Here is a 13,689-nt window from a genome sequence, read left to right on the forward strand (position 1 = left end):
TATCGGTAATCGCATAAATTATGATTTCTAAAGGAAAATTCAGCATCATCCAGCGATCAGAAATTCATACTAGAAGCTAGGAAGCTAGAGGTTTTGTTCTTTCGAAATATCTCTATCGATACAATATTGTTCTCTTGGAATATTTAAAGCTCTCTCTAAAGACAGACATTTCTCTCCTCAGTCACCCTCCTGGATTTCACCATTATTAAAATGGAGAGGAATTTTTTTCTCTTTGTTTTGAAAGAGAGCAGGCTGGAGGGTCCAGCCTGCATCCACCTGTCCTCCGCCCCCTGCCTTGTTTCTGGCATCCCAGGAGATCTAAGTGTGTCACATCCCTTTGTTTTCTCTCCTCTGCCTCGAGTTAACCACAGTCACTTGTCATTTTAGCTCACCTTTCCAGGGGAAAATATGGAGGTCAAAGAGATGATGACTACGTGGACTCTGCAGAAAGGAATCCCCCTGGTAGTGGTTAGCCAAGAGGGGCGTTCACTCAGACTACGACAGGAGCGCTTCCTGAGCGGGGTGTTCAAAGAGGACCCTGGCTGGAGGGCCCTGCAGGAAAGGTGGCTGCTTTTCTTCTGTTGCTGTAGTTTACCTCATCTCGGTTTGCTTGTTACTGCATTAGCTTTCTTTCCGCTTCTCTGGCAACTGTGGGTTGCTATTTCTCTATACAGGAATCAAAGCCTAAACTAGCAAACTTTAAATATATATATATAAATATTAACTTCATCTAGACAAGATAAGGAGCATGGTAATTCATGAAGTAACTTTTATGTATTTCCTGTGTATCACTGCAAAGATGCCTTTTTTTTCATTTCATGAATTGCTATGCTCATTAACACATCTAGATGAAACCTTGGTAACAGGTTTCAAGAGCTTCAGGTGATCCAGACAGCGTTGCTCCACGGCTGCGTTCTTAGTAATTCTGCAGCAACTTTTAGAACCTTGGTTCTGATGCAGAGGGTGGTTGGTTCTATTTCTATTATGCTGTCCCCAGACTCTTCTCAATACTAGATTTCTAGACTCTAATAAATTGTGTAACTGGCCTATACCTAGGAAGTGTTATGACAGCTGTACATATTATCAAAAGAAAAAAGATATTCTCTATGCGATAAATTGGATTCTAAGACCTCCTGTTGCCTTTTGTTTTTCAGTAATAGACTATAAATGTAATGTCTTAAAACGTGATGTTCTCAGTAATAATAAAAGTAAATCCAATTAACCACACTGTTGCCTTGTTCATGAGCCTATCCTGAGGAAAATTAGAGGCTTTACTGAAATCAAGAAACATAACACTATTTACATTTCTCTGTTTTTTTAGCCCTATTAATAAGATGAATTAGGTTAATTTCTTTTTTCTTTTTTCTTTTTCTTTTTTTTTGAATTAGGTTAATTTCAAATGAAATAATCCAAGTGAATCTGTACTGGTTCTTATGATTATTATTTCCTTTTTCTAAGGATCTAGGTGTCTAATAACAAGTCTAGAATTTTTCTGAGAATCAGAAGTAAATTCAAGGTCTTTAACACATAAAATATACACATAGAAAGAGGATGTTTTCTCTTTTTCATCAGTTACCTATTTCCAATCGAACAGCAGCTCTCATGCCACTTCCGTAGGTGAGGTACATCTTGCCAATTTTTCGTATGTCCTGAAGCTTGAACCTCAGAGAACTTAGACAATTTGTAGCTTGGCAACAATGCCTGGAAAATGTAACGTTTGATTCATTATTGGGAAAACAGGACTCACAGTTTTGTAACTTATCAAAATGTCATGAGAGAGTTCGATAGTGTGGGTGGCCCAGAATAATGGTGGCCCAGATCTATAACGATCTACATTTTCCTCTATTTAAGGCAGCTTTTAGAGTACTATTATAAAATGATTACTTCCTGATTCATGCCTATCCAAACTAATGAAATACTACTCACCCTTTTTTTAAATTCCCAGATATGTTTATCTGGAAAAATCTCCTTCCTTCTAAAGCCAAAATCTACCCGAGAATCCCAATCCATTAAGTTTTGGCAATATCTATTGTCTATTTTTACCTTTTTGTATAAGTATTTCAATTGCTTTGTTAATTATCTGTATTCTGTGAGTTAGCAGGTAGATGATCTTTTCTCATCCTTTACTAGATGGAGTCTGTTTACATTGTTTCTTTCATTCTTTTACATTTTTTGAGAACTCATGGGAATATCTTCCATTACTCTTCTTTCCTTTTTACACCCGTTGGTATTTTCAAGCATATGGTTTTACATGTGCAGGATTACTATAGCTATTATGGCTTGATGTGGTATAGGAAATAAATTCTAGAAGGTGCTAGGAAGTTAGAAAAAAATAGCTAATTTCTGATGTTTACCATAATAGGGCCAATGAGAAGTAACTGAGGCCTTTTGCTCCAGTCCATTCTGCTTCTTTGCTCTCTGGACTGGGCTGACCTGCAAATCCTGGACTTGGCATTGTTGACCACTTACTCACAGTCATTTAACAGCTGAGCAGTTGGATGTGGGTAGCTTTGTTGAACAAAAAAAACCATACTAGAATAAGATCTATACCTGTTAGGCTTTTTTTTCTATAGCTTTCATTCAGTTATTTGAATTAGTATCAGGCTGTCAGAGTGTTTGGAAATGTGAAAGGAAGATTGAATTTTTTTCTCCTAAAGAAAACAGTCAACAAAAATTATTGTGATATGAGATTTAGACAACGAATGGCACAGGTAGTTATGATAGAGTTCAACTAGGTATGTATTGCTGTACCTTCATAATCATCATGGAAGAATTTTTGCATACCCAAGGATCTACTAGTCTTGGCCTATAAAATTTATAAGGCCATTGATAACATAAAGGATGGGTGATTAGGTGCCTTTTGCAATTTGTCTGAGTCTTACAATGTGAAAATTGAAATGGCCATTCATTTAACCTATCACGGTCTTTACTTTCTAACATAGGTACCTTTGGCACATCCCATTGACCTACTCCACGAGTTCCTCTAATGCGGTTCACAGACATATTCTAAAATCAAAGACAGGTAATGAACTAATTGGCTGAACAGGTGTTTCAATTCTGAAATTAAATACGTTCTTTTGTTAATAATGGTATGGAAACTAACAGTTTTGGAGATGTTTTTGGTGTGTATGTTGATAACGAAATGCTTATGCCAATTTCATTCTCTTAGATACACTGGATTTACCTGAAAAGACCAGTTGGGTAAAATTCAATGTGGACTCAAATGGATACTACATCGTTCACTATGAGGGTCATGGATGGGACCAGCTCATTACACAGCTGAATCAGAACCACACGCTTTTCAGACCTAAGGACAGAATAGGTCTGATTCATGATGCATTTCAGCTAGTAAGGTAATGTAAGCTTTCATCTGACTTCATAGGAAATAACTGATCCATAACCAGATATCCTAGATTTCAAAATCAAACATTCAGTCTTGATCATTTACATGATATGGGTCTGAATGAAGGTCAAATACTGGCCACTTGGTCAAAGCCTACTCACTGATAGAGTTATTTTGACCCATGCAGTGTTTAAAAATTTAATCCAACATTTTTAGATGTAAAGATTTTTATATAAAAATTCTGACTTCTGGAATCTCTTTAAAAACAAGAAGATTTGGCAACTGTGAGTCTTTATTCCCACAGGGCAACCATAGAGGAAGGTGCAGTGGGAAGATCCCCCTTAGGCCAGGCTTGCACTCTCCCGTGCACTAAATTCTCAGACAGTACATGTGAGTGGCTTGCTTTACTCACTTAGGGTAGAACATCTAGGTAGTTAAGCTTATTACCTCAGATTTAAAATTTGTTTATACTAGTAGCTTGCTGTTTTACCAAATGCCTATGTAATCTGCTGAACGAAAAAAAATTATAAATACAGTCTTGACTTTTAGAATTTTAAGTGAGTCGTTAGCCTAGTACATAATCCCTTCATTACTTTGCTCACATTGGAGAAATAAATTTGAAATTGTTAGAGATATGAAGGAAGAATTTACTGCTTATGTTTATTCCTCTTTAGACTTTCCTAGAAAGACAAAGTGTTTTCTTTTCTTTCCCATTTATCATCAACAGAATAATATGTAGAATAAATCAGGTCACAAGATCACCAATGGGGGAAAAATGGGATCAGGTAGAGTATTGTGTTTCATCAGCTTTTTCTATTCTGAGAATTACTGTAATGTACTCACTTTATTCAGAGTGACATATTATTTCTTTTCAGATACTTGTTTAGGTCAACTTGAGTCAAAGTAACCAGCAGAACATCTCTCAGGCAAAGCTTCTCCCTACAACTGAATTTCCTATCTAGAGAAGAGAGAGGTTTGAGTGTTTAATTCTCAGCCCCACAGGTCTCAGGCACATCATGGTATCATAGCACACTGGAAGATAGGATTAGAAAAACACCATGCTACATCTGAGTAGATGCATGATAGACTAGCTAAGAAGCAGGCCACTGTTACTTAAAGGTTTATTTGCTCAAAGAAGGAACTCGCAGATTGCAGAGAAGGTAAATTAAAAATTTAAGACTAGGAAGAATGAAGAATATTGATAACTCAGCAAATGAAAGCCAATCTTTCAAGTAGTTGCAAAGTCTTTTTTTTCTGTTTCAAGCCTATAAAATTCTGGGCAGCCTAACTAGCAGAAGGAATCTTACAGTTACTGACACATTAATGGAAAAACAATGATCTTTTCTTCACTAGAGGGACTGGTTAATGAAGTTAATTAAGAGTATAAATTTTGGTTTAAAATAGATGAATTCGAGTACTACCTCTTCATTTATTGTTTGACCTTGGGAAAGTTATTTAACCATTTAAGCCTAAAGTTTCTAGTCTTTAAAACTTTTCCAGTCTTTAAAATTCCAGTTTTAAATAATAATGTCTATCACATAGGTTTGTTCTAGGGTTGCATAAGATAAGGCAGATAAAGCACTTAGCATAGTACCTGCTCAATAAATATCAGCAGTTAGCATTATTAGTATTATCTAATATAAATAGTTTTAAAGATGATGTGTAGGGAGAGGAAGTGATAACATATTTAACTACACTTATTTAACTACAAATAATGTAGTTAAAAAATGCATTTGAAATAATGTTTGTATATTATGTTTGCTACACAGGAAAAAAGTTAAGCATGCAAAAAAAAGGAATATTCTAAAGTGCTATTAGTGAATGTGTAGGGTACTGAGTTATGAGTATTTTCCTCCTCTTTTAATTATTTTGTAATTTGTTTATATTACTTTTATAATAAAAGTAATTGTATAATAAAACAATTTAAAACTCTCATAACCAGTCTAAATATTTTTACTTGCTAAACTCTCAGTAATGTATATATCCTCTTTCTCTGCTTTATGAAATATCTACTTAAGAGTTAAATGAGGTATTCAGTGATTACATTTAGCATGGAGACAAAATTTGACCCAGGAATGGATATTTATTTTAATTGGAGTTTCATACTTACTAAATATAATTTAAGACTTTGATCTCATCTGAGTCGAGTCAAACTAAAAAGACAACTTTAATATCCTTACAGAAAAACTATTTGTTTCTTTTAGTTTCATACCTTAAAAATAAGCCCCAAATTGGTTCCATAGGAATATAGTTTTATTTCATAAAGGTACCATCAGTTAGCTTAAACTGTAAACAAATAAGTAGATACAGATTTTTCCTGTTTGGCTGAACTGTGCTTATATATATATGTGTTTAATCTTTAAGGTAAACAACCATTCAGATAACACTTTGAATTGACTGAAGCAGTGGGCAGGTGGCGAGAAGTTGGATTTTTATTAAATAATTAGTAACTGCATAAAAAGGAAAAGAATTCCTTTAAAATGAATATTAAGATTAAACAATTTTAAAGTAGGCAAATATAAAAGTTTCTAATAATGACATTTGTTTTATTAACAAATGAATTAGTCTAGGCCAAAAAACAAAAACAGGATTAACATTAAGTAATTTTTATGTGTTAAAAATTCTTTTTAAAATTGTGACCATAGAATAATACCCAATTTCTTCTTGTTGTTGATCCTCTAAGGCTTTAACCACACTGCATATTATGATACTTACACATGTAAGACGGAATAGTGATATTTTGTGGATTTGTATTCTAAAAAATAAAGCAGATCATAGACTCAATACAGCATATAGTCCAACCCTCTGCCTTCAGACAAAATTTTTCCCTAAGTCTGTTTAAAGCAGTATGTCATTGTGATTTAGAAAAGTCACAACAAAAGTTGGTTCTTTTAAATTTCACTTCTAGTTTCAGTTCCCTCTTTTTAGATAAGAATTACAAATTTTTAAACCCAAAGGAGGTAAGGAATTATGTTAATAAAAAATTCAGTGGCCACATCCTTTGTTCTGGAATCTGTTTCCATCTCGAACTGTTATGCTCAATCTGGGCGTCAGATGTTGGTTTACAGAAAGGTTTATAGATCATGTGGGGACACAGATCCTCTCAGAAATCGCTTTACAAAAGTGACATTTACAATGGTTTATTTCCTCTAAAGAAGAGACCCAAACATTTTGGTAATCACAATAATAGTTTTGTTGTTTTTCTTATTACAAGAAAATGTAATAAGTAGATTCTAAAAAGAAAAGATAGAAATACTTCTTTTGTCTCACTCACAATAATGACTGCTTCTCTGTTAGGCTCTAGGAGAGACATCAGAAAAAGAAAAGACCTGGCATCTGTCCTTCACTTAGAGGAAGAATTCAAAATCACAAATTAAACAATTAGAGAATGGCATAATAGATGAATACTTTGATATTATTTGGTACTTAATATTAGCTAATATTTATTTTATTTCTAAAGTTCTTGCTGTGTGATAGGCATTATTCTCAGTGATTTACGTATGTTATCTTATTTAATCCTTACAATAGAAGAAGATACTATTATTCTCTCCATTGTATAGGGGGAGGCAAGTAAGGCCCGGAGAGATTAGGTAATTTGTTCAAGGTCACACAGCTAGTAAGTGGTAGAGCTAGTATTTAAACCAAATGGTCTAGCTATAATGAACTTCTATCATTGTTCTCTATATCATAGTTAACATTGAGAATATTAAAACTCTAAGATATGCACAAACCATCAACATTTGTTTTATACCTCAGTGCAAGAAGGCTGACCCTAGACAAAGCCCTCGACCTGACTCACTATCTCCAACATGAAACAAGCATCCTTGTACTTCTCAAAGGTCTGGAGTACTTAGAATCGTTTTACTACATGATGGAGAGAAGGAATATTTCAGATGTCACTGAAAACCTCAAGGTTTGTGTTACTTTCAGAAAATTCATTAAATAAATACAGAGTCTGGAGAATTGGTGAGATTTGATCTGTTTTGCATGGGACTCTCAGGATTAAATATTTGAGAAGCTGAGGAGACTGACTGATGGCATAGTTAACACTGCAGTACCTAATGGCTGGACACTCCTTGTTTCTTGTCATCATCACCCTAAGAGCCCCACCAGGATCATGAGTGAAACATTTCTTCTAAGGCGATTTTATCTTACATCAATCAATAGCCCCTCTCAGGAAACTAAATTATATTTTTAATGAAGAAACTAACTCTGTTTTTTAAACATGGTGAGTTGGGGCCAGAAACAGAGAAGACATATAATGATAAGTAGTTCTGTGTTTTGGAAAAGGTTCATACAGATAGTTTGGAGTTGAGCCTTTGGCTGGGTAAGTAAAGACTGTGTTAAGAACTAAATTTAGCCTCTCTGTAAACCACCTTGTGCTTTCTGCAGCATTACCTTCTCCGATATTTTAAGCCAGTGATTGACACGCAAAGCTGGAGTGACGAGGGCTCTATTCAGGACAAGATGCTCCGCTCAGCCCTCTTGAAGCTGACCTGTCACCTGAACCATGCTCCTTGTATCCAGAAGGCAACTGAACTCTTCTCTCAGTGGACGGAATCCAGCGGAAAATTAAAGTAGATCTAGACTTCTGTCCTATTCTTCATTCCTTTCACTTTAATGTAAAAGTTTTGATCACGCAGGACATTAGAGGTGAAACCTTTTAGAGAGGATAGAAAAAAACGCTGGGAATTGCATACCTTGTTTCATGCTCTTGCATAGTAAGTGCTCAATAGATTTTGTGAGAAGTGAAGTTTAAGCCCCTATAGGGGAGAGTTAAATAAACATTGACATGGTAACAGAAAGATAGCCAGGGGTTGAAGTAGAGGGCACCCATCTCCAAAAGTGGTATCTTTTAAAAATAAAAAGTGGTGTAAAATGTACGTATGATTAAAACACTAGTGCCTTTTTAAAAAATGTGTTTACTTCCTCATTAAACAATACCACAGGCAAAGCCTTGGCCCCAAGTTACAACTTTGATGGGAAACTGATGATCTGGGCCATTTAAAGGATGTACATGGTGGCAAAAGTGATTCTGTGGTTAGTATAATCAGAAAGATGCTCAGTGGTCAAATAGATTATGTTGCAGTTCGGTTTAGCGGCTACAACCCACAGGCACAATCATTTCAAAGTAAGCCTTAATTTCTGTCCAACACATGATTTTATATTGTTATTGTTAAAACTCTGACTCTAGAGTTAAATGTTTTGAGAAATCAAATCTGTACGTAAGTTCGGGAACATTTATTTTTTCAAATTGAAGAAAAAAATTAACTACTTTAGCACCATGTAATGAAATGGTATCAAGTTTTCCTGTGCAAAATCTCTATGATATGCTGTCATAATTTCTCTCCACATAACTAAATATCAGTGAGTTTTTTGAAATCTTTTCTTGAATTCTTCCTTTAAAAAAAGCAATTCCCGTTTCTTTTTCTTTTTGGACTTTTCTGCTCTTTGGGATTTAAGCCTAAAATCACTTTTAGAAAAAATATCTTTTAGCTCTATTTTTCTCTTCTTTTGTTCATGTTTGAATGCGTTATATGAGTAAGGCTAAAATGTAAACATCCTGCTGCTTCATAACACAATAGACTACTATTCTGTCTTTATGCTGGTTACAAGAGGGATGATCTTATGCACAACAGATATGATGGTTTGACATGTTGAATAAGATACTATGGCTGTGAAAATATTCTGCGTAAAGCTCATTTATGCTTGTAATCAAAAATGCATAATTAAATATTGTAGGGTGTTTTTCCTAAATTTCAGGATCATTAGTATTAATCTTAATGAAGAATTTCCTTACATAGATTAATTGATTACTTCATTCATTCATGAATTCAAAATATAATTCTTTTCATGGCGCCTATGTGCCAGGCACTGCTGTGAGTGCTAACGATAAAGCAGTGAACGAAACAACTATGTGTCCTACCTATAAGGAACTTAAAATATATTCATTACCAATTTTTATAAATTTATGCAGTAAAACACACTAAATCTAAACAATGTGGATTATAATTTAATTGCTTAATCTTTGCTTTATTATTCAAATGGAACTTGGAATATTTAAGTACATATAGTATGTGTAGTGGAAATAGCGCAAACATTGGAATCACAGGTTTAAATCCTGTCTCCAAAATGGCTACTTATATCACCTCAGAGCATGTTACTTAACCTTTCTGAGCTTTGTTTCCACTTTTTAAAAATTAGGATAGCACTTATCTCACTGGGCAGCTTTGACAGATAAAATGTATATAGACTAGTACAATCCCTATCATATGATCAATGCACAACAACTGCAACTTTCCTGCCCCATCCCCATTTTTCTGTGTTGTTTTTCCATGCCATCAATATGAATATCAGTTATTATTGATCTAATGATATTTAGGATTAAAAGGAATAGGACAAATTAGAATCGAAACTAGTTAATATCCCATAGGACAATAAAAAACAAATATTGTGGTATTTTCTTTAGGTGGACAGAAAATAATGTTATTGCATCTGACAACTTTTACAGAATTGTAAAATGACTGAATGCTAATCAGTTGTGCTGAATTACAATTCTCTAGACCTAGAGAGTCAGATGAACTTCAGACAAGCCTGTTAGAATATACTCTTAATGTGACTTGAAAGCAGCAAGTAATCATTTTTAAAAATTATACAGCACCAATATAGGCTTTTAATGATAGAATCCTGGGTAAACCAGAGCTTTTAAATTTTAGAAATCATCTCTTTTAGTTATTAATTCCATCAACTTTCTATATTCATCTCTGAGTAGGTTAAAATTTTATGATTATTCTCCTTGCTAACATTTTATCATCAGTAGGAACAAAACACAAATAATTTACAAAGGAAAATTCCATAAAATAATTTTATAAAAGTTTGGCAGAAAAAAGGTTTAATATGCTAGGTAGTGGAAATTGGTCAGGTGTGATTCGGTTATAGCAACTTAAAATTGTAATAAAAAATAAGAGAGTTTCTTCTTTCACATAACTTTTTTCTTTCCTTTTGTGCTTAATATCACAGTCTCCCAACAGATGTTTTAAAGATTGTGTATTCCGTGGGTGCTCAGACAACAGCAGGATGGAATTACCTTTTAGAGCAATATGAGCTTTCAATGTCAGGTGCTGAGAAAAACAAAATTCTGTATGCATTGTCAACGAGCAAACATCAGGAAAAGTTAATGAAGTGAGTGCATTAATTTAATTGTTAAAAGTAAACTGACACAAATTCAGTGAAATCACTAAAATTTTAGCCACCAATTACAAAGGCATATAATTGAATCAGAATTTGAATTGCATCTACTCTACTGCCAAAAAATACATATGTCGGCAAAATACACATAGTGAAAACAGATATTTCTTAGTTCTTAATCATGTGATTGATAGTAAACAAATGGCTAAGCTTCATTTTTCAGAAGCTTGGAGGAAAATTATTGTAAAAATACATTCTTGTGTATAAGAGGCTGTGTAATCTTATCAAAGTTCTTTAAAATAATAAGTGAATAAAATTACTGCTAAAAAAAAGGTAAAAGTTTAACTAGAACATTCAAAATGTTAGCCAGGAGAGAATTTATTACTGTTTTTGGTAAATTATACTTTTATCATGCCTCTTCCTCTTCTATTCTTTTAATATATTGGTAGCCTGAGTTGCTTTCATTACATAACACATGCCGTGAAAAATCATGTGGTTTTTATTTCTTCAGATTAATTGAACTAGGAATGGAAGGAAAGGTTATCAAGACACAGGACTTGGCAGCCCTTCTTCATGCAATTGCCAGAAATCCACAGGGGCAGCAACTGGCCTGGAATTTTGTAAGAGAAAACTGGACCCACCTCCTTAAAAAGTTGGTATTCACTTATGTCCAATGTGTGTTCTTCCACCCAGCTGTCTCAGTTGCCTAAAACCAGTCGTAATCAAGTGTCCCCCAAAGTGTATAAATACCATTTCACCCAAATGTTGCAACAAAGTCTGTCGATTTTAAAACTCATTAGCACAAGTTACTCAGTCTAAGTGTAAGGGAGAGGAATAAGAAGAAGAGGATGGGAAGCAGATTTCTCATTCAGCCCAGGAAAAGAGTTGCTGGAAGCAAGTACTAGTTAAGTTAAATCCAGTCATCAGTTCCATCCCCCTCACTTCTGGCTCTCTCACAAGCCCAGGGGAATTCAACGAACCCACATATACTGATCAAACATATTTGGCTTGCTTTATTAATGCAGTTTTGTTCTGGGGAGGAAACTTTAGGAACTTTGATGAGAGCTAATTCCCACCCCCAGTTATCCTGTGGAGATGGCATAGTGGGGTGCTTAGAGCAGCTGAAGGAATTCCCATCAGAAGTGTTTTGGGAGCTCTTCTCCAGAACTGGATTGGTTCTGAGTCTGTTGTGAAGTTTCAACTTTTGGAAAAACTGGAGCTCATGCTAGTACACTCCTGGGCCTAAAATTTCCTCAGAAAGAACCGATAAAAATTAGATTTCATTGGAATGTACAGGATGGCATTGCTTTCTCTCCCTGTTAAGATGCTCAGTAATTCCCTCAACTAAATCTAAAATGTCACTTATGAACTACTACTATATGGAAAATAACCTGAATGAGAGAACTGTGCAGTTTACTGTTTAATGTCAGTTAGCATCTCTGATGTCAGTCATCCACAGTTCCTCCTTTCTTTCATTTCTTAGCCATAAAGAACTCAAAGTCCTCACAGACAGCTTTGTGTAATCAAAAAGCACCAAGACTTTCAAGGGGTTGGCTCCCACATGAGATCTAACAATGCGAAACTGCTGCTTTTTTTTTTAATGTGTTTCCTTAAAGACCCTACTGAAACCATTGGTTTGATTGTTTGCTTGACTGTTAGTTCGCTTCTTAAATGATCAGACTTTTTCTGCAATGCTTTAGATTTCCCTTGTAACTGGAAATTATCCTCCTACCTGACCATGTGCATAGCCTAGACTTGGAACCATTTCTTAGATGTATCTGTGTTCTGCTTTTCAAAATGAATCCCTCTGACCTATGGCACAAAGTCTCTATTATAAGACTCTGAGGTGAAGAATGCAGTCTGTGGCTGTGAATGAGAGTTTAACCAAGTAACATGGCCCTATAAATACAATGCTTAAACACAGTGGGATGGAGAAGTGTGTGACAATACATTCGAGTATAAAAAGAAAACATTATCACCTATATTATTCCTTGTGTTATGCTATTTAAATTTTCTTTTTTACCTATAATATAATACATATATAATTTATAAATAAAAATGTATTTGGGGAAGTTATTGATCAAAATATCTTACTAGTGGGGTACATAATCAAACAAATGTGGAGAATACTGCTTTAAACATAAACATAAATTTAAATATAAACATTGCTGAATAAAGTAGTCATATTTCCTAAAAGAGCTTTATCTACTTTTTTATCTTATGGTCAAATTTCATCAGTTTCATAGCTTTGAGATTTTACTAGATGAATATGAGTTATTTTATGGTAATTAATACTATCTATTATAATGCACAAGCTTATCATATAATTAATGTTACATATTTTTAAAATATATGATATAATAAAAACATAAGGCCAGTCTTCCTATTTTTAAATCTTTTTCATTTTCAGATTTGACTTGGACTCATTTGCCATGAGAATCATCATTTCTGGCACAACATCTCATTTTTCTTCCAAGGATGAGTTACAAGAGGTTTGTGACTCTCTAGTGATAACAATTAGAGAATAAATGTTCAAGCGGCAGAATCGAAAGAGAAATAGATGTGATCTCGTTTGAAGTTTTCATTTTATTAAAAGAAAATAAATTGTTTGTCCAATGTCACATAGCAAGTAAACAGAAGGCAAAGGACTAGACTATTCTTAAAATACATGTTCATAGCATTCAAAATGAAAATTACCCTTGAGAGATGGTCCTTTTGTGTTATTTTGTTCATATTGTAGCATCATGAGTTATGCTGAAGTTCAGTTCATAAAGGTTTTTAACAAAATTACTGTTATTGGTAATTCTACTTGCTTTTTTAAGGCATTCTAGATGTTTTCATCTTCTTTGATTTTACCCTTTAAACAAATTCAATTCTAAAACTCAAATCTGGCTCACTACTTGCTCTATGACTAGGCTTAACCACAAATTCTTTACCCATAGTGTGCTCACTTTGTAAGATAAAGATTTATTATTCCTGTCTTACTTTATTTATTATTTGAAGATAAAGTAATAATTATGCAAAAAAAAATAGAGGAGAAGAAGAAAATAACCTTTTAGAGGTTGGCAGAGAAATGCTTGCACCTGTGTTTGTATAATTTGCAAGCTGTTTTAGAACCCTTTAGAAGAGAAACTGTTTTATGAACCACATCAGTAATT

The 13,689-nt window shown here is 34.2% G+C and overlaps 1 protein-coding gene across 1 annotated transcript in view; it reads left to right on the forward strand.

The window, feature by feature from the left end:
* Positions 1-13,689, forward strand: part of ERAP2 (endoplasmic reticulum aminopeptidase 2) — a 37,870-nt gene that overhangs the window by 22,455 nt on the left and 1,726 nt on the right. The window contains exons 11-18 of the mRNA XM_039875167.1: positions 388-563; positions 2,943-3,022; positions 3,170-3,353; positions 7,100-7,256; positions 7,736-7,920; positions 10,364-10,525; positions 11,043-11,183; positions 12,942-13,023. Of these exons, the coding sequence (XP_039731101.1) occupies positions 388-563; positions 2,943-3,022; positions 3,170-3,353; positions 7,100-7,256; positions 7,736-7,920; positions 10,364-10,525; positions 11,043-11,183; positions 12,942-13,023 (1,167 nt within the window). The remainder of the gene's footprint in view (positions 1-387; positions 564-2,942; positions 3,023-3,169; positions 3,354-7,099; positions 7,257-7,735; positions 7,921-10,363; positions 10,526-11,042; positions 11,184-12,941; positions 13,024-13,689) is intronic.

The sequence above is a fragment of the Pteropus medius genome, unplaced genomic scaffold (assembly GCF_902729225.1).
Source record: "Pteropus medius unplaced genomic scaffold, Ma_sr-lr_union100, whole genome shotgun sequence".
NCBI classification, from domain to species: domain Eukaryota; kingdom Metazoa; phylum Chordata; class Mammalia; order Chiroptera; family Pteropodidae; genus Pteropus; species Pteropus medius.